General features: G+C 42.0%; 1 protein-coding gene across 1 annotated transcript; it reads right to left on the reverse strand.

The window, feature by feature from the left end:
* Window positions 1–1693: 1693 nt before the first annotated feature.
* On the reverse strand, window positions 1694–23341 carry CCDC77 (coiled-coil domain containing 77). The gene is made up of 12 exons (XM_075859789.1): window positions 22643–23341; window positions 21136–21201; window positions 20806–21025; window positions 20077–20219; window positions 18339–18435; window positions 18009–18087; window positions 17833–17918; window positions 17509–17657; window positions 10385–10631; window positions 10153–10278; window positions 2964–3116; window positions 1694–2159 (listed from the first exon to the last, which is right to left on the reverse strand). The coding sequence occupies exons 2-12, from the start codon at window positions 21171–21173 to the stop codon at window positions 2013–2015; spliced, it is 1485 nt and encodes a 494-aa protein (XP_075715904.1). The 5' UTR covers window positions 21174–21201; window positions 22643–23341; the 3' UTR covers window positions 1694–2012.

A 23341-nucleotide genomic window follows, 5' to 3' on the forward strand; every position in this document is an offset into this window, starting at 1 on the left:
ACCCCATTACATCAAAGGGCACATGGCTGGAGAGACAAATACCAGGTACTTATAGATGCGGTAGCTGCAAAGCTTGCGATTTTATCCTGAGGGGAAACAAGTTCATGAGTGTCGTTACGAAAGAGGAGTACGACATTCGTGATTTTGTTAATTGCAAAACAGCAGGGGTGGTTTACCTTATCACATGCCCATGCCCCTTAAACTATGTGGGCAAAACAATGCGACAATTTCGGCGCCGGATAAGGGAGCATGTTGGAGATATTGTCCATACGAGGGATACCCCGATATCCAAACATGTACATGCTAAACACCAGGGTCATGCAGAATGTTTAAAGTTTCAAGCAATTGAACTTATAAGACCTCCAAAAAGGGGAGGCGACTGGGACAATCTCATACTACGCAAAGAAGCCCAGTGGATTTACAGATTGGCTTGTACCCAACCAGCGGGTTTAAATGAACAGACAAACTATACGTGCTTTATATGAACATATATTTTTATCATCCACCACTGGGCAGCCTAGTCCATATGATTGCTGCTTTTTTGCTATCACTCTTTACAAGGTGGCTTTTCAAGGAAATCGCTATGACCAATGGGTCAGCTCGTGTATAATCAATACTTCATTATGTGAGGGACACCGCACTTATCCTTTCAATATGTATTTACAGCGGAAGAGTTGTTTCAAAAGGTAGTCCACTTGCGGTTTAGAACTGATCCGCAAAATATATATCCTATATCTCATATCGTCACACCTTTACTTCCTTCCCTTATCGTTGGCTTGTGGCAGCATGGGCGATACGTCCGTGGCCTCCACTGCGCCTGCGTGTTCTGCCTGATGCGGTCGATGATGGTTCCGGGTTGTCAGCTGACGGCCGGGAGTCACATGGACAGGCGTCACAAATTCGGGGGACGCATGTGATTGGCTGGTTCGGGTAGCGCTGCCGAGAACGGGGGGGTGGAGCTAGGTGGTTAAAATAACTCTGAGCCCCGTTACGAAGTATGCCGCGGACATCAATGCGAGCATCCTTCCGTGATGTACAGCAGAATATCTGCTGCTGAATATATATCGCTGCCAACTAGGCCAGATTGACCAAGATACAGACCCCTGAGGATAAGTATTTGAAACGCGTAGGGTCTTCTGATTTAAGGATTTTCTTTGCATAGGGAACGATAGCATTGCATTGTACCCAGCACTGGGAGGTTCCGGTGTGTTTATCTCGGACTCTGGTGTGTACTTGGGATCTAAACTATTGTTGTACCCAATATAAATGCTGATTCCGTATCTAGATCTAAAAAAACCACTGTGCTACGTGCATGAAATCTAACAGTGTTCTATGTTTAATACGTTTTTAACACACACGGTGCGGCTTTTCACGGTGGTGATTTTTCCCCTGTTTTTAGTGAGTTACAATTAAAAGGTCTTTTTTACTCTATTGTCACTTCAGTGAATTTACTGAAATTCCGATATTGTGGGAGCACAATTATATATATCTAAACAAATACAGTGAATTCTCTAAACCTAAACTACCAGTCTCCTGCGGGTACTTTCTATAGGGGTACATCTGCCCTGCATGGGGTAATATAGCTACATGCACTTCTCTTCGCAGGTACAGACAAACCTTTGCGTTGTTGTATTTTGGAAAGCCCCGGACATTTCCATCAGCCCCGAGAGCAAGTGCCAGCCGTAAAAAAACGAAAAATAGAAACCTTTAATGAAAGTTTGCAATCAATCAACAACTCCACCCACTTAAAGATAATCCATGCAAATGAGCAATTTGCATATGGAATAATTATACGCTTTACCAAAATAAAAAGGGAGAGAAAACTATTTTATAAATATGGTATCAAATGTTTACAACAGTGGATTTGTGTTCTGCGGGTCATTCGTTATGAACAGCCGTAATTCTGCGCGCTCTGACCTTTGTCCGCTGATAAAAACAAAAGGCTCCCGGGTCCAGGAAGTTAAATGATCATCAAGATTAAGAGTCCTGGAGAGAAGCGGCGCTCGAAGCACTTATCCGATCCTCAGCTCATTCTCCAGTCCGTAGATCTTGGCTTTTAAGTTTCTTAATTCTCCTTGGATTTTGTGTGTCCGCTTGTTCCCCTGCCGCACGGCGCTCAAGATGGCGAGATCCTGGTCTGGTCCGATATTCAGGGTGACCTGTAGAGAGAGAGAGATTCAGAGCACATTCACAGAATTGATGCAAAATTTATACTTTATTTTTTTATTTTAGGGAACCTGGCACTAATGGAAAATCTTTTTACTTCGGCCTCATGTACACGACCGTCTTGATTTTTCTGTCCGCAAAATCATGGGTCCGTCGGACCTCAAAAAACCCCTGTTGTGCATTCGTGTGTCACCCGGACTCACGGCTTCACAACAATTCACAGTATTGGTGAAAATTCGGACTGAAATGACCGGTCCTGAGTTCTTGTGGTCCGGATTTGTGGCCGCCGAACCGTGTAAATCACGGTCTTGTGCACGGGACCATGGTGTAGAACGAGTCTGCAATTTATCCGCAAAAATGTGGATAAATTGCGGCCCCAAAAATACGGTCCTCTGCAGGATGTTAAAGACTTCCTAAATAAGGCGGGAGACAGAGAGAGAGCTCCTTATCGGCTCCACTCACTGAGCGCATTTCAGAAATAGATCAATCATAGCGCCCAAAACAGACATCTCTCTAATGGACGTATAAATATTTAGTCTTTGATGCCAGATCATACTTCAAACTCTAGAAGTAGAGAATTAAACAAGTATGTCTCTAAGTGAAAAGAATGGAAGGGGGCGGGTTCTGCCTCTCATTGGTTGCCAGGAGGAGCTGTAAGTGGTAGGTGGGAGGAGCCCCAGGCTGACAGAAGATATGGATGACAATGAATCTAAAAGGCAGAAGAAATCTAGAGCGCAAATAGTTCCAGGTTTTATTTTTACTAGCACCACAATCCATTTATTTTCTGAATAACTCACCTTAAAGAGCTGCTTTTCCACATCCCGAAGTCGCTGCCTGAGCAGCTTGATGTCCGTTTTGAAGCCTTCCACCTCCATGTTGCGCCGCTTCTCCAGAGCCTCGTATCGCTGAGTCATGAGCTGCAGCCGCTTGGCCACTTTATCCGAACGTTCCTGGAAAGACAACATGTAATTATCAACCCGGGGAAAGATCTTCTGCCCTCTCTGGGATACAAGAGGGGTCATTTTCCAACCTGCGTGAGACAAATAAGCTGAAACGTGATTGGTCATCGTATCTACAGTTAAGGGGGTTTTACACGGGGCGATTATCGGGCAGACAAGGTTTCATATAACGCTCGTTGCTGATAATTGCGCTGCCGACATGACAACGTACGGGGACGAGTGATCGGAGTAACGACCGCTCGTCCCCATCCGTAGCCGTACCAGCCGATTATCGTAATGCACACGACCGTACTCAGGATCTAGATCATGGGTCCGTGCTGTTCCTCTGATCTCGTAGTCCATGTGTATGGGGCGGGAGGGACCTCTAAATGTGATTATGTGCAAAGAAGAGGGAGAAGTACGAAGAAAAAAAAAAAACAGTGCGAATACGGCTGCATTTTCCTAAAATACCTGCTTTGACAAACAATTCGGTTTGAGATCTCATATTTCAAACCACTTTTTCTGTAACTCCCCATTAATGGTGTTAAAAGGAACTTCTGCTTAGGACGGGACCCGAACCCAAAATGACGGCACTCTAACTCTCACTTAGTAAATTTGCCCTTTGAGGGGCTGAGGCTCAGCACGGAGATTCCTCTGAAGGTTTTCATTTATCTTTATTGAACTAGTCAAATAATTAAAGGGACCGTCCGGTTGTGCTTAGAAATTTCACAAAATCGGGGGAATTCATAAAGTACCCGATGCCCTCATTTTGCTTCTTTCAGCTGCGGATCTGCCGTTTACCGCCCCCCTTTGCTTTCACCTACAATGGCCGCCAGCTTCTCAGACCACGCTGTGATTGGATAGTCTAAGACACTCCCCCTTGCTCTCGGATTGACTGATAGGGAGAGCGTCTCTGACTACCAAAGCCGTGCGCATAGGCTGGTCCGAAAAGACGGCGAGCATTGTAGTCAAGTGTAGAGGGGAACGGGAATTAGCGGATCTGCGGCAGGACGACGCAAAACCAGGGCACCGGGTAGTATAACTAGGCATTCCCCCGCTTATGTGAAATGTTTAATTCAGAACCAGGTGTCATTTTGGACGTTGGTGATGCGGCCGATGTGAATTATCTGGATTTTGCTACAACCGTGTACTGAAGCTACAGAGGCCGGGACTGGGGGAACATGTAGATGGGTAAAGAATTGGTAAAGGGACAGAAACCAAAGTCATCATAAATAGGACAACCTCAAAATGGAATAAAGTCAGCAGTGGGGTACCACAAGGATCTGTACCGGGAGCACTGGGGTACCACAAGGATCTGTACTGGGAGCAGTGGGGTACCACAAGGATCTGTACTGGGAGCAGTGGGGCACCACAAGGATCTGTACTGGGAGCAGTGGGGCACCACAAGGATCTGTACTGGGAGCAGTGGGGTACCACAAGGATCTGTACTGGGAGCAGTGGGGCACCACAAGGATCTGTACTGGGAGCAGTGGGGCACCACAAGGATCTGTACTGGGAGCAGTGGGGTACCACAAGGATCTGTACCGGGAGCAGTGGGACATCACAAGGATCTGTACTGGGAGCAGTGGGACATCACAAGGATCTGTACTGGGAGCAGTGGGGTACCACAAGGATCTGTACCGGGAGCACTGGGGTACCACAAGGATCTGTACTGGGAGCAGTGGGGTATCACAAGGATCTGTACTGGGAGCAGTGGGGTACCACAAGGATCTGTACTGGGAGCAGTGGGGTATCACAAGGATCTGTACTGGGAGCAGTGGGGCACCACAAGGATCTGTACTGGGAGCAGTGGGGTACCACAAGGATCTGTACCGGGAGCAGTGGGACACCACAAGGATCTGTACTGGGAGCAGTGGGGTATCACAAGGATCTGTACTGGGAGCAGTGGGGTATCACAAGGATCTGTACTGGGAGCAGTGGGGCACCACAAGGATCTGTACTGGGAGCAGTGGGGTACCACAAGGATCTGTACCGGGAGCACTGGGGTACCACAAGGATCTGTACTGGGAGCAGTGGGGTACCACAAGGATCTGTACCGGGAGCAGTGGGGTACCACAAGGATCTGTACCGGGAGCAGTGGGGCACCACAAGGATCTGTACCGGGAGCAGTGGGGTATCACAAGGATCTGTACTGGGAGCAGTGGGGCACCACAAGGATCTGTACTGGGAGCAGTGGGGCACCACAAGGATCTGTACGGGGAGCAGTGGGGCACCACAAGGATCTGTACCGGGAGCAGTGGGGCACCACAAGGATCTGTACGGGGAGCAGTGGGGCACCACAAGGATCTGTACCGGGAGCAGTGGGGCACCACAAGGATCTGTACTGGGAGCAGTGGGGTATCACAAGGATCTGTACTGGGAGCAGTGGGGTATCACAAGGATCTGTACCGGGAGCAGTGGGGTACCACAAGGATCTGTACCGGGAGCAGTGGGGTACCACAAGGATCTGTACTGGGAGCAGTGGGGTATCACAAGGATCTGTACTGGGAGCAGTGGGGTACCACAAGGATCTGTACTGGGAGCAGTGGGGTACCACAAGGATCTGTACCGGGAGCAGTGGGGCACCACAAGGATCTGTACCGGGAGCAGTGGGGCACCACAAGGATCTGTACCGGGAGCAGTGGGGCACCACAAGGATCTGTACTGGGAGCAGTGGGGTACCACAAGGATCTGTACCGGGAGCAGTGGGGCACCACAAGGATCTGTACCGGGAGCAGTGGGGTATCACAAGGATCTGTACTGGGAGCAGTGGGGCACCACAAGGATCTGTACCGGGAGCAGTGGGGCACCACAATGATCTGTACTGGGAGCAGTGGGTTATCACAAGGATCTGTACCGGGAGCAGTGGGGCACCACAAGGATCTGTACTGGGAGCAGTGGGGCACCACAAGGATCTGTACTGGGAGCAGTGGGGCACCACAAGGATCTGTACCGGGAGCAGTGGGGCACCACAAGGATCTGTACCGGGAGCAGTGGGGTATCACAAGGATCTGTACCGGGAGCAGTGGGGTATCACAAGGATCTGTACCGGGAGCAGTGGGGTATCACAAGGATCTGTACTTGGAGCAGTGGGGCACCACAAGGATCTGTACTTGGAGCAGTGGGGCACCACAAGGATCTGTACTGGGAGCAGTGGGGCACCCCAAGGATCTGTACTGGGAGCAGTGGGGCACCACAAGGATCTGTACTGGGAGCAGTGGGGTATCACAAGGATCTGTACTGGGAGCAGTGGGGCACCACAAGGATCTGTACTGGGAGCAGTGGGGCACCACAAGGATCTGTACTGGGAGCAGTGGGGTATCACAAGGATCTGTACTGGGAGCAGTGGGGTATCACAAGGATCTGTACTGGGAGCAGTGGGGCACCACAAGGATCTGTACTGGGAGCAGTGGGGTATCACAAGGATCTGTACTGGGAGCAGTGGGGCACCACAAGGATCTGTACTGGGAGCAGTGGGGCACCACAAGGATCTGTACTGGGAGCAGTGGGGTATCACAAGGATCTGTACTGGGAGCAGTGGGGCACCACAAGGATCTGTACTGGGAGCAGTGGGGTACCACAAGGATCTGTACTGGGAGCAGTGGGGTACCACAAGGATCTGTACTGGGAGCAGTGGGGTATCACAAGGATCTGTACTGGGAGCAGTGGGGCACCACAAGGATCTGTACTGGGAGCAGTGGGGTACCACAAGGATCTGTACTGGGAGCAGTGGGGCACCACAAGGATCTGTACTGGGAGCAGTGGGGCACCACAAGGATCTGTACCGGGAGCAGTGGGGTACCACAAGGATCTGTACTGGGAGCAGTGGGGTATCACAAGGATCTGTACTGGGAGCAGTGGGGCACCACAAGGATCTGTACTGGGAGCAGTGGGGTACCACAAGGATCTGTACTGGGAGCAGTGGGGTATCACAAGGATCTGTACTGGGAGCAGTGGGGCACCACAAGGATCTGTACTGGGAGCAGTGGGGTATCACAAGGATCTGTACTGGGAGCAGTGGGGCACCACAAGGATCTGTACTGGGAGCAGTGGGGTACCACAAGGATCTGTACCGGGAGCAGTGGGACACCACAAGGATCTGTACTGGGAGCAGTGGGGTATCACAAGGATCTGTACTGGGAGCAGTGGGGCACCACAAGGATCTGTACTGGGAGCAGTGGGGTACCACAAGGATCTGTACCGGGAGCACTGGGGTACCACAAGGATCTGTACTGGGAGCAGTGGGGTACCACAAGGATCTGTACTGGGAGCAGTGGGGTATCACAAGGATCTGTACTGGGAGCAGTGGGGCACCACAAGGATCTGTACTGGGAGCAGTGGGGTATCACAAGGATCTGTACTGGGAGCAGTGGGGCACCACAAGGATCTGTACTGGGAGCAGTGGGGTATCACAAGGATCTGTACTGGGAGCAGTGGGGCACCACAAGGATCTGTACTGGGAGCAGTGGGGCACCACAAGGATTTGTGTTAGGCCCAATTCTTTTTAATCTCTTTATTAATGACCTTGTGGATGGGATTATTAGTAAGGTGTCAATTTTTGCGGACAATACTAAACGTAGCAGCTCTCAATGTCAAACAGCAGCTGAAAAAGCAAATAAGATTTTAGGATGTATAAAAAAACTAAAACTAAAAAAAAACTAAAAAAACAACACCTGTGATCCCAATGTAATATTAGCCCTATAAAAATCCCTTCTAAGGCCACATCTTGAATATAGGATTCAGTTTTGGGCTCTACATTATAAAAAGGATATCGAAGAGCTGGAGAGGTCACAAAGGGGCGACTAGATCATTATATGAGATGGGAGGTCTCTCTTAGGAGTGGCTAGAAAATCAGGCTTGAAAAAATATATATACGCCTCAGAGGTGATCCTAACATGTACAGGCATGTATGTGGTCAATACAAAGAACTAGCACAGGATTTATTCTTTCCAAAGAGTTTACAAAGGACCGGGGGACATCCATTGCGTGTGTAAGAAAGAGTTGCTTACAGTAGTCAAACTATAGAGGGCCGTACCCCAAGAGGTAGTGATGGCAGCATTCACAACAGAGCGAGAGCTTTATCGAATGACGAATGGCGTTAAGGATCATAATTATTCTAGCAATGAATGACATAGAATGGATTGAGAAAGGTTGAACTTGATGGACAGGTGTCTTTTTAAATGTAACCGTAGGGTATCTTTAAGATTAGTTAAAAAAAATATTTCTAACTTCACCACTAAGTGGCGCTGTACCGCAACTACTTCACTAAACGTGTTATCAATTTACTGAGGATTAAAAAAAAAAAAAATATTCTAAATTATTTCCACGCTATGATTACAGGGTTAAGACCCACGGTGGACTGTAGACGATATTATACAGAAAGTACATTATTTTCTGTGCGGATTAGTGTAATATCCCAGTAGATAAGTCACGATGAGACGCTCCCCATATTCGGAAGATCCATTGTAAGTATAGAAATAATACTATGTAATCGAAACACATGGAAATCCACTTTTTGTATGTAAATATGTGTAATGTCAACAATGGCGCTTATAAAGAACGCCTTATGCAAACTCTGTGACCGCACTAAGTGCTAGTATTTCATTATGTCCGAGCCTTGACACCAGGATTACGATCCACCAGAAAGTAACACAGTATTTGTTTAGAAACATCCGGCAGAATATAAAGTGTCGCTAATGGGAATCCAACACCTACAAGAAGCTCCCTGGTTACCATCGAAGAGCCGTACATCACGCTGCCAGTCCGTTTACTCACCCGGGTGCAGTACGTGCCATAAGTACCCATGAAAATGGTTGCGTTGAGTTAATATAGGCAGAGAGAGTGCTGTAAATAGGGGCCCCCAACATGTGGCCCTCCAGTACCCCCCATGACCACTAGGTTATCTCACACATCGTCAGTGGCATTTTTTTTTTTTTTTCTGTATTTGTTTGTCCGGGCATGGAGCGGTTTTTCATACTGAGGTTAGGTCATTAAAGGGTAACTAAAGATTTGACAAACTTCAGACACGTCATAAGTTTTGATTGGTGGGGGTCCGAGCAGTGAGACCCCCAGAAATCGCTAAAACTAAGTAGCAGAAGCTCTCGTGTTATCACTCGGCCGCTTAGTTTCTGTTCGGCTTTTTCCAGTAAAAGGCGATGTAGCGGTGAACGGGCTCATAGACTTTCTATTGAGCCCGTACTCAGATATTTTGATTTCCCAAAAAAAAGCCGAACAGACACGAAGCGGCTGAGTGCTCACACAAGCGTTTCTGCCACTTCGTTTTAGCGATTGTTGGGGGATCTCAGTGCTCAGACCCCACCAATCAAAACTTCTGACATGTCACTAGGACATGTCAGAAGTTTGTCAAACATTTAGTTACCCTTTAATATAGGATCGGTGGGGGTCCGACTCCCAGACCCCACACAGATCAGGGCATCCAAAACTTATGAAGTGGCGGGAGCCGGAAGTAGATGGCTCCAACCCCTGTATAGCACTAACCCATCATTGTGGGGTCCGGGTGTCAGACAAGCAAAAAAGATACCGTATGTAAGATAATGTAGTGATCATGGGGCAGACTGGAGGGCCACGTGTTGAAGACCCCTGTTTAAAGCCCACTCTGCCTATAATAACTCAAAAGGCAAGTTGTCAGGAACCTTTCATGGCCCATCCTGCACCCAGGTGAGTAAACGGACTGACAGCACGATGTCAAGCGCTTTAAAGGTAACCAGGGAGGTTCTTGTATTTGTTGATCTCGGTTTAGTGATCAAATAAAGCACTCCTATCTGCTGAATGCAGAGCAAGGATAGTTTACTTCAAAGGTAAATATTAGTCTTTGCGTTTCCCTCTTCTGAAATTCTATGCGGTGGTTTATTATCCTACAAAGTTGTCACTCGGACTTCAGAGACTGATGAATGGCAGAAACGCCTATCTGCACCTAAAAATGAAGGTTTCCCATTCAAGAGGCTTTGAGTGCTAGAACGGTGCATTATTGGTTGTCAACCAGTTTTCATGGAAATAGAGTGAATAAGTTACTGCTTGTAGAATTCACCTTGAAGATTTCTCGCCCCACATCTCCTTCCTCCCGGATCTTCGCTAGCTCGTCCTCCAGGGCCACACACTGTTCCCGGTACATGTCAGACAGCCGGTGAGCTTGTGCGAGTTGTTCTGTTAGATTCTAAAGGAAAAAACAAGTGACAGAAGAGTTTACCACATAGATGACAAACTACATAAAAAGAGATTATTTACAATAAAAGAACTAAGGACATTCAAAGTCTAATCACCTTCACTTCTTCACTGCGTGACGTGCGCGCCGCTCTCTCAGCTTGTGACAGCCGCAAAACCTCAATCTCCTGCTCTCTCTCCCGCTCTGGGTCACGACTCTTAACCAGTTGATCTCTATGCCGGTCGAGCTCCTGCAGCAACCGATCCTTTTCTGCCATCCAAGACTTCTCATTGGCTCGACCCTCGAACTTCAGCTGCAGGAAATCTCTTGTGCTCTCATATAAGAGTTTCTGAGTCTTGTTTAACCTAAAGGAAAAAAGGTACAACTAGATATTACTAGGAAGGATGCAAAACACATGAGGCTATGAGGTCTACTCGGATTTTAATCACTTACACTATAATGCTGCTCCCTATATACAGGAATATAACTACTATAATACTGCTCCTATATACAAGAATATAACTACTATAATACTGCCCCTATATACAAGAATATAACTACTATAATACTGCCCCCTATATACAAGAATATAACTACTATAATACTGCCCCTATATACAAGAATATAACTCCTATAATACTGCCCCCTATATACAAGAATATAACAACTATAATACTGCCCCCTATATACAGGAATATAACTACTATAATACTGCTCCTATATACAAGAATATAACTACTATAATACTGCCCCCTATATACAAGAATATAACTACTATAATACTGCCCCCATATACAAGAATATAACTACTATAATACTGCCCCCTATATACAAGAATATAACTACTATAATACTGCCTCCTATATACAAGAATATAACTACTATAATACTGCTCCTATATACAAGAATATAACTACTATAATACTGCCCCCGGTGTACAAGAATAGAACGATTATAATACTGCTCCTATATACAAGAATATAACTACTATAATACTGCCCCCTATATACAAGAATATAACTACTATAATACTGCCCCCTATATACAAGAATATAACTACTATAATACTGCTCCTATATACAAGAATATAACTACTGTAATACTACTCCCTATATACAAGAATATAACTACTATAATACTGCCCCTATATACAAGAATATAACTACTATAATACTGCCCCCTATATACAAGAATATAACTACTATAATACTGCCCCCTATATACAAGAATATAACTACTATAATACTGCTCCTATATACAAGAATATAACTACTATAATACTGCTCCTATATACAAGAATATAACTACTATAATACTGCTCCTATATACAAGAATATAACTACTATAATACTGCCCCAATATATAAGAATATAACTACTATAATACTGCCCCTATATACAAGAATATAACTACTATAATACTGCTCCTATATACAAGAATATAACTACTATAATACTGCCCCCTATATACAAGAATATAACTACTATAATACTGCCCCCTATATACAAGAATATAACTACTATAATACAGACCCCTATATACAAGAATATAACTACTATAATACTGCCCCTATATACAAGAATATAACTACTATAATACTGCTCCTATATACAAGAATATAACTACTATAATACTGCCCCTATATACAAGAATATAACTACTATAATACTGCTCCTATATACAAGAATATAACTACTATAATACTGCCCCTATATACAAGAATATAACTACTATAATACTGCTCCTATATACAAGAATATAATGACTATAATACTGCTCCTATATTCAAGAATATAACTACTATAATACTGCCTCTATATACAAGAATATAACTACTATAATACTGCCCCTATATACAAGAATATAACTACTATAATACTGCCCCTATATACAAGAATATAACTACTATAATACTGCTCCCTATATACAGGAATATAACTACTATAATACTGCTCCTATATACAAGAATATAATTACTATAATACTGCTCCTATATTCAAGAATATAACTACTATAATACTGCTCCTATATACAAGAATATAACTACTATAATACTGCCCACTATATACAAGAATATAACTACTATAATGCTGCTCCCTATATACAGGAATATAACTACTATAATACTGCCCCCTATATACAAGAATATAACTACTATAATACTGCCCACTATATACAAGAATATAACTACTATAATACTGCTCCCTATATACAAGAATATAACTACTATAATACTGCCCCCTATATACAAGAATATAACTACTATAATACTGCTCCCTATATACAAGAATATAACTACTATAATACTGCCCCCTATATACAAGAATATAACTACTATAATACTGCTCCTATATATAAGAATATAACACTATAATACTGCCCTATATACAAGAATATAACTACTATAATACTGCTCCTATATACAAGAATATAACTACTATAATACTGCTCCCTATATACAAGAATATAACTACTATAATACTGCCCCCTATATACAAGAATATAACTACTATAATACTGCTCCTATATATAAGAATATAACACTATAATACTGCCCTATATACAAGAATATAACTACTATAATACTGCCCCCTATATACAAGAATATAATTACTATAATACTGCCCACTATATACAAGAATATAACTACTATAATACTGCCCCCTATATACAAGAATATAACTACTATAATACTGCTCCTATATATAAGAATATAACACTATAATACTGCCCTATATACAAGAATATAACTACTATAATACTGCCCCTATATACAAGAATATAACTACTATAATACTGCCCCCTATATACAAGAATATAATTACTATAATACTGCCCACTATATACAAGAATATAACTACTATAATACTGCTCCCTATATACAAGAATATAACTGCTATAATACTGCCCCTATATACAAGAATATAACTACTATAATACTGCTCCCTATATACAAGAATATAACTACTATAATACTGCTCCTATATACAAGAATATAACTACTATAATACTGCTCCTATATACAAGAATATAACTACTATAATACTGCTCCTATATACAAGAATATAACTGCTATAATACTGCCTCCTATATACAATAATATAACTACTATAATACTGCCCCCTATATACAAGAATATAACTACTATAATACTGCCTCCTATATACAATAATATAACTACTATAATACTGCCCCTATATACAAGAATATAACACTATAATACTGCCCCCTATATACAAGAATATAACTACTATAATACTGCTCCTATATACAAGAATATAACTGCTATAATACTGCTGCTATATACAAGAATATAACTACTATAATACTGCCCCCTATACACAGGAATATAACTACTATAATACTGCCCCTATATACAAGAATATAACTACTATAATACTGCCCCCTATATACAAGAATATAACTACTATAATACTGCCCCCTATATACAAGAATATAACTACTATAATACTGCTCCTATATACAAGAATATAACTACTATAATACTGCCCCCTATATACAAGAATATAACTACTATAATACTGCTCCTATATACAAGAATATAACTACTGTAATACTGCTCTCTATATACAAGAATATAACTACTATAATACTGCCCCCTATACACAGGAATATAACTACTATAATACTGCCCCTATATACAAGAATATAACTACTAGAATACTGCCCCCTATATACAAGAATATAACTACTATAATACTGCCCCCTATATACAAGAATATAACTACTATAATACTGCTCCTATATACAAGAATATAACTACTATAATACTGCTCCTATATACAAGAATATAACTACTGTAATACTGCTCCCTATATACAAGAATATAACTACTATAATACTGCCCCTATATACAAGAATATAACTACTATAATACTGCCCCCTATATACAAGAATATAACTACTATAATACTGCCCCCTATATACAAGAATATAACTACTATAATACTGCTCCTATATACAAGAATATAACTACTATAATACTGCTCCTATATACAAGAATATAACTACTATAATACTGCTCCTATATACAAGAATATAACTACTATAATACTGCCCCAATATATAAGAATATAACTACTATAATACTGCCCCTATATACAAGAATATAACTACTATAATACTGCTCCTATATACAAGAATATAACTACTATAATACTGCCCCCTATATACAAGAATATAACTACTATAATACTGCCCCCTATATACAAGAATATAACTACTATAATACAGACCCCTATATACAAGAATATAACTACTATAATACTGCCCCTATATACAAGAATATAACTACTATAATACTGCTCCTATATACAAGAATATAACTACTATAATACTGCTCCCTATATACAAGAATATAACTACTATAATACTGCTCCTATATACAAGAATATAACTACTATAATACTGCCCCTATATACAAGAATATAACTACTATAATACTGCTCCTATATACAAGAATATAACTACTATAATACTGCCCCTATATACAAGAATATAACTACTATAATACTGCTCCTATATACAAGAATATAATGACTATAATACTGCTCCTATATTCAAGAATATAACTACTATAATACTGCCTCTATATACAAGAATATAACTACTATAATACTGCCCCTATATACAAGAATATAACTACTATAATACTGCCCCTATATACAAGAATATAACTACTATAATACTGCTCCCTATATACAGGAATATAACTACTATAATACTGCTCCTATATACAAGAATATAATTACTATAATACTGCTCCTATATTCAAGAATATAACTACTATAATACTGCTCCTATATACAAGAATATAACTACTATAATACTGCCCACTATATACAAGAATATAACTACTATAATGCTGCTCCCTATATACAGGAATATAACTACTATAATACTGCCCCCTATATACAAGAATATAACTACTATAATACTGCCCACTATATACAAGAATATAACTACTATAATACTGCTCCCTATATACAAGAATATAACTACTATAATACTGCCCCCTATATACAAGAATATAACTACTATAATACTGCTCCCTATATACAAGAATATAACTACTATAATACTGCCCCCTATATACAAGAATATAACTACTATAATACTGCTCCTATATATAAGAATATAACACTATAATACTGCCCTATATACAAGAATATAACTACTATAATACTGCTCCTATATACAAGAATATAACTACTATAATACTGCTCCCTATATACAAGAATATAACTACTATAATACTGCCCCCTATATACAAGAATATAACTACTATAATACTGCTCCTATATATAAGAATATAACACTATAATACTGCCCTATATACAAGAATATAACTACTATAATACTGCCCCCTATATACAAGAATATAATTACTATAATACTGCCCACTATATACAAGAATATAACTACTATAATACTGCCCCCTATATACAAGAATATAACTACTATAATACTGCTCCTATATATAAGAATATAACACTATAATACTGCCCTATATACAAGAATATAACTACTATAATACTGCCCCTATATACAAGAATATAACTACTATAATACTGCCCCCTATATACAAGAATATAATTACTATAATACTGCCCACTATATACAAGAATATAACTACTATAATACTGCTCCCTATATACAAGAATATAACTGCTATAATACTGCCCCTATATACAAGAATATAACTACTATAATACTGCTCCCTATATACAAGAATATAACTACTATAATACTGCTCCTATATACAAGAATATAACTACTATAATACTGCTCCTATATACAAGAATATAACTACTATAATACTGCTCCTATATACAAGAATATAACTGCTATAATACTGCCTCCTATATACAATAATATAACTACTATAATACTGCCCCCTATATACAAGAATATAACTACTATAATACTGCCTCCTATATACAATAATATAACTACTATAATACTGCCCCTATATACAAGAATATAACACTATAATACTGCCCCCTATATACAAGAATATAACTACTATAATACTGCTCCTATATACAAGAATATAACTGCTATAATACTGCTGCTATATACAAGAATATAACTACTATAATACTGCCCCCTATACACAGGAATATAACTACTATAATACTGCCCCTATATACAAGAATATAACTACTATAATACTGCCCCCTATATACAAGAATATAACTACTATAATACTGCCCCCTATATACAAGAATATAACTACTATAATACTGCTCCTATATACAAGAATATAACTACTATAATACTGCTCCTATATACAAGAATATAACTACTATAATACTGCCCCCTATATACAGGAATATAACGACTATAATACTGCTCCTATATACAAGAATATAACTACTATAATACTGTTCCTACATACAAGAATATAACTACTATAATACTGCCCCCTATATACAGGAATATAACGACTATAATACTGCTCCTATATACAAGAATATAACTACTATAATACTGCCCCCTATATACAAGAATATAACTACTATAATACTGCCTCCTATATACAATAATATAACTACTATAATACTGCCCCTATATACAAGAATATAACTACTATAATACTGTCCCTATATACAAGAATATAACTACTATAATACTGCCACCTATATACAAGAATATAACTACTATAATACTGCCTCCTATATACAATAATATAACTACTATAATACTGCCCCTATATACAAGAATATAACTACTATAATACTGCTCCTATATACAAGAATATAACTGCTATAATACTGCTGCTATATACAAGAATATAACTACTATAATACTGCCCCCTATATACAGGAATATAACTACTATAATACTGCCCCTATATACAAGAATATAACTACTATAATACTGCCCCCTATATACAAGAATATAACTACTATAATACTGCCCCCTATATACAAGAATATAACTACTATAATACTGCTCCTATATACAAGAATATAACTACTATAATACTGCCCCCTATATACAAGAATATAACTACTATAATACTGCTCCCTATATAGAAGAATATAACTACTATAATACTGCCCCCTATATACAAGAATATAACTACTATAATACTGCTGCTATATACAAGAAAGCCGGGTGTCATAGGTAAATCAGATATGTAGGAACGTATATTAACACTGCTCTCTATCGGCAGAGATTTCCTGACTGCAAATAAATCTCCAATTGAAAACTGACTTATCGGTCATCTCTTTGATTTTGTCCTGGTCTCGTTGGTGCTGAACCTGAGCCTCCTCCATGCGGATCCTTCTGTCATCCAGTAGGGCCTCCACTTGTTCTTTGGAGAGACGGGTTTGCTCCTCTAGTTGGGCTTGCAATGCCTCCACCTGAAATGCAGAGCGTGTGTTCTAGAACGTGAAGATCAGCAATTGAAGAGCGAATTGTAACAGTCTACACTAAGTAAGATCTCTGTGACTGATGTTAGTTTAGCAATACTTATTAAAAGTAATCGCACCCTTTTAAATCTCATGATTCCCCTCTTAGAAACGACTGCGGCCTCACCTGTAGCAGAAGGGTTTGGTCGTCAGGCTTTTCTTGCGCGGGGGATCTGCCATTCTTACCAGATGATTTGATTTGGCCTCTTTTTCCTGATAAAGAGGGGAGGATTATAAGTCTTCTATAAGTTATATTACATTTCTGTGATATGAAAATTGAAATGGGGGGACCTTCATTCTCACCTGTTACTGTCTGGCCTGGACGCTGATCTTTCCGTTCATGAGGATCTCCCGTCTGGATGGAACGCTGGGGTACGGTGACCTACAGGAGGGAGACGAGTGAATCATAAGCAAAGCACAAGTAATAAAGCACATAGACTGAAAGGACAGCGACACCTACAGTCCATAGTCAGGTATTGCAGAATCTAAGAAAAAAAAAAAAAAGGGACGAGACAAGCCAGGGAGGGAGAAGAGAGGTTGAAAATGGTCTAATGCCATTAGTGGCCAATTGACACAGGGGGTGGGGGGCGCATTACAGACCGGACCATCGCTTTATTACTCTTCAACTCTCACCTTGTTAGGAGGCTCTTTATGGAAATAAGTGATTTCCCCACAGCTGGTGCCAACCAAGGCAAGAAGTTGTTGGATCTTCTTCCTGTCCTCCAGTTCTCTAGAGTAAAATACAAGAATATAAGATAAGATGTCTATTAATGTTATAGGAAATTTCAGACAACAACCAGGAGAGCTGCACACATGCCAATCAAAGAAGATCATTAGGAACCCTTCACCCTTTAAAATAGGATACCTCATAGATACCCAGTCATCGCTAAGCTAGTGGATGGAACCGCATGTCACTAATGTGTCACATATGCCGCTGACTGTACAAGTCCTCATTGGTGCTTTATCATTATTATAGGAACTTACACCTTAAGCGGATTTGCTAACTCCATATGCTTCCCTATGTAAGGGCAGAAAGTTACAGCTACAGGTCTGTACGCCCAGTAGCCAAAACGGCACAAGGAGGTCTTGTGCCAATTGGCGAACAGGAGCGCTTAAAGAATATAGCGGACTCCTAGTTATAGGTCTGGTGTATTTATTAGGGGAGCGCTCCCCCATCCCCTCTGCGGTGTCGGACAGGCTGCCGTGTATGCATGTCAATCAGCGGCCTCGAGGGGGGGGGGGGGGAGCGCTCCCTTCATGAATACACCAGACCTATAACTAGGAGTCCGCTATATTCTTTCAGCGCTCTAGTCAGCTGTAGAATGAAGCCCTTACGTAGGAAAGAACATTAAGCGAAGACATTAACTTTAATGTACACGTTTGCAGCCATTTTTATTGCATCTAAAATAAAAAAGGAATTAACTTTGCAAATAGTCTCAATTAAAAATCTATCGTTTTGTGGTTACAGCTCTGACGCAGACCTATATTCTTCCATGGTTACTAACGGTGTGTAGTCTGATCCTGCACTCTCTTTCAAAAGGGAGCAGAATAAGACTGCAGGATCCGACTACACACACAGTTTGTAACCATGGAGACACATAGGTCGGCATAGGAGCTGCATACACAAAACAGTAGGAGATTTTTTTGAATCAAAAACAATTGACAACGCTTCTTTAATTTTAGGTGGATTGGTGAAAAAAAATAAAATATATATATATATATATAAAATGAGATTTAGGAGCTGCACTGTAGCATGTGGTGGGTGCTATCCTCAGAGGAATCTCGACAAAAGACCTCAAACCGAAATTATACCACAATCCAAAAGAAGAGGCAGCACTCCAATGGTATAGAAAAAGCCAAAATTTATTCACCCAACATACGAGCAACGCTTCACCTTCCCACTGAAGGCATTCAATGCCTTCAATGGGAAGGTGAAAAGTTGCTTGTATGTTGGGTGAATAAATTTTGGCTTTTTCTATACCATTGGAGTGCTGCCTCTTCTTTTGGATTGTGGTTGTGTGTGTGTGTGTGTGTGTGTGTGTGTGTGTGTGTGTGTGTGTGTGTGTGTGTGTGTGTGTGTGTGTGTGTGTGTGTGTGTGTGTGTGTGTGTGTGTGTGTGTGTGTGTGTGTGTGTGTGTGTGTGTGTGTGTGTGTGTGTGTGTGTCAGACTGGTCACTAGAGACTCGCTGTCTGACAACCCTATATAACAGTTTGTAATTGTTAGGCAGTTTGTCCATAGCAACCAGACTGTGCTAACAAAGCGATTGGCGTGACTGCTGCCGGGCTGCTCGTCCTCGATCAGTCTGTGATATGAATCTATCTCTGATCCTCAGTCACATCTCTGTTCTGCACGCGGTCAGTGACGCCTCACCTGATCTTCAGTCGGTCATTTTCAGAGTACAGCCGCAGCACGTGCTCACGTTCCTGGAAGAGGTAAACCTGCAGGTCGCTCAGCGCCTTCTGCAGCTCCGCGATCTCCTCTTCTCGTTGGCGCATCTCCCACTGAAGCTTGTGCTGTCAACGAGAAGCAACAGAAGGAAGTCAATAGGGATATTCTCTGTCACATCCCCAGCGAGACTCGTGGGTAGTGTCAAGATGTTGTGTCCGGCAAAAGGGAAAAATCGGAGAAGCAAATGTGCAGAATTTAAAGGGATCGTCCATATGGAAAACCCCTGTCCATATGTCCTGTTAATACATATGAACGCCATGTTTTAATACTCTGTCTTTGGGTTATCTTGGTCTCATATACAGGTACCAGATGCGGGTGACAACCACTAGTGGCAGCCAAAACAGCCTTCATAAGGGGTTTCACACAACTTTCTATAGACCCAGAATGGCATACAAACCTGCCTGCTTATAAAAAGGCTACATGCCCCTTGATCTGCTTGCGTGTCAGTTGTAACTGTAGTTACGGCATTCTATTCATACACTGGAGGTCTCATAGAGCTACTGAGCACACCACAGTATAGAAATGCATGGGATAGTAGAAGGCCGTAGTGGTTTTCCTATATTCCTACGTATTTACGGTAAAGTCTCTGGGCGCTAATCACAGCCATCTGATCACATTCCTTTCTAGATGTGCCCAAACCTGCTACTTCACCTGTTCTTCATAAGTGGCTTTATATTGCTCCAACCGCTTCACCATATCCTCATGCTCCTCATCAAACTGTGCGATCTTCCTGCGGTAATACTCCAGCAGCTCGCGGGACGGGCGCAGGTACGCCAGGCGCTCATTAATGGGAGGCAGTGGGGTGGAGTCCACCGGCTGAGGGGTGTAGCTGTAGGATACAGAGGAGTCCGGAGTGTGGGGGACCTTGTACCTGAGAAGGAGAGGAAACATTAATCCAGAGGAGACAGGAACCCCTTATCCCAAAAGCTGCAACTGCTGTCAGCTCCCCATATTGGAAGGCTGTGCACCCCTCTGCATTACCTGCCTCCACGATGGTCTCCGGGTGGTGACAGCGCCATGTTTGCAATATGCACAAAAGAGACAAATCTGGAAAAACGAAAGAAAAAAAACATCAACACTCCATCATATTCCATTTTTGGCAGTAACTAAACGTTCATAGTGACGTGTCAGAAGTTTTGATCGGTGGGGATCCGAGCACAGAGACCCCCCCCCCCCCCCACCGATCGCAAAAACAAAAGCGACAGAAGGGTCTCCCCTTCAAGGCCAGGGATACACCTAGACTTTTTGTAGCGCTACTGATTGATTTCAGCTCTGGAGTGACAGCCGCAGTCCACAAGATTCCACGCAACTCAATGTATTCATTTTGACGGAAGCTGTCACTCAAGTTTAAATCAATAAGTAGCGCTACAAAATATTTCGGTTATCACCTATCCATAGGACTCATCGGAGGGGCCCCAGCGCTCGGACCTCAACTCATCAGAAATAGTTTCCATCTGACAGGGACTACAATGGAGCGCGACGCGTCCATCCAGCTTCTGCCGCCCTGATTATATAGAACGGGGGGGACAGTTACCTCCAGCAGCGTTCTCAGGACCGGCTAGAGGAGTAAGGCTGTGTTCACACGCACAAGTAAAAACGGCTGAAAATTTTTTTTCTAGACGTTTTTGGAGCCGTTTGCCCATTGACACAATGAAAATCAGCTCCAAAAACGCCTCAAGAAGTGACGTGCTCCTTTTTCCGGGGAGTTTTTTTTATTTTTAAGGCGTATTTTGAGGCGTTTACGCCCCGAAATACGCCTGAAAACTCTGCGTGTGAACGTGAATGCCCATCATTTGTGGCATATCCACATGATAAGTCCGATCACCTCCCCCCCACGTCCTACCGTCTGCCGCTGGGCTCCGGCCACTGATCAGCGCGTTTCGCTCCGCATTTTCCGGAGCCCCAATAGAAGTTAATAGGAGCTTGAAAACTGTAGCACAGCGAGCGGCGGTTTACATAGAACGCGAGTTTTGGAGACTGCGAGCCATGTTGTGCTTCGCGGCTTCCGAAACTTCTATTTACTTTTATGGGAGTTCGGGAAACAGCGTAGCAAAACGCGATCGGCTGTTTTCCGGAAAACACGGCCACTGAGTCAGCGACAACAGGTAAGACCGGGATCAGCGCAGCAAAATGCGGACCATATTGCGCCGTGTTTCTCAAATAAAGTACATTGCAGGCTACACGGCAAATACATCAAGTATTTCGCTTCGCAGTACGCCAGAATTCGTAAACGTGCGGAACACGAAGCTTGGGGGCCAATCCACCGCGGTTTGGTGGCTTCCATGAAGCAAATCTCCCCTCATTACTGTACACAACAAAAACAATTACAATAGACTAGCAACGTTCCCATAGCAACCGTCACGCGATATCCCGTATTCCACCCACAGCCTGTGACAGTGTGCTGGATTTAGGTGATTAGGACCCTCTATGAGGGGGTAACGTGGATATATAAGCTGCAGACTATTACATTACTGTATATTATACGCACCGGACCGGATCACAGCCGCGGTCCCTTCAAAACTCCGCGGGTCCACCGCCGCCTCAGTCTCACAGTGCAACTGAAAACCAAACAAGCCGCTTGACGAATCACAGCCAATCATGGACTCTGTTCATTCTCAAGCCAATCAAATGCCGTTTCATTGCTTACAAGCGCCCGGTGCTCCACGGGAAATGTAGTTTTACACGTCAACACGGGTTTCTATTCGACTGTGCGCTAGAGACAGCGTCTATAAATGGTGAACGTTACATGGATATAGCTGTGAACAATATAACATGAAAGGAGAAAGATATTTGAAAAAAAAAAAAAACAGTGCCAGCGAAAATTGGAATGAACCTATCACATTGCTGCTTTCACTTTTCCTCACCAAATGAGAGCTGCATTCTGACTGGTTGCTATGGGAAACGGCTCCATTTTTCCTCTCCACTAGTTCTGTTTACATTTGCAGTGGGGCCTCCATTCAGAGTCTAAACGGCAAAGTCCCTAAAGATAAATTATAAATGGAAGCCATGGCCTATAATGTATGTCTATAAAGTTTCTAAGGCTCTGTTCACATCTGCGTCGCGGTTTCAGATAATAACAGGATCCGTCTGGCACCGAATGGACCTCATTGACTAATAATTGAGTTCATCGGTTTCCGTCATGTTGTCAGTCGTTTTGATGGGAAGAATAGCGCTGAACGCGTCACTA

This window comes from Rhinoderma darwinii, chromosome 3, assembly GCF_050947455.1.
Source record: "Rhinoderma darwinii isolate aRhiDar2 chromosome 3, aRhiDar2.hap1, whole genome shotgun sequence".
NCBI lineage: Eukaryota > Metazoa > Chordata > Amphibia > Anura > Rhinodermatidae > Rhinoderma > Rhinoderma darwinii.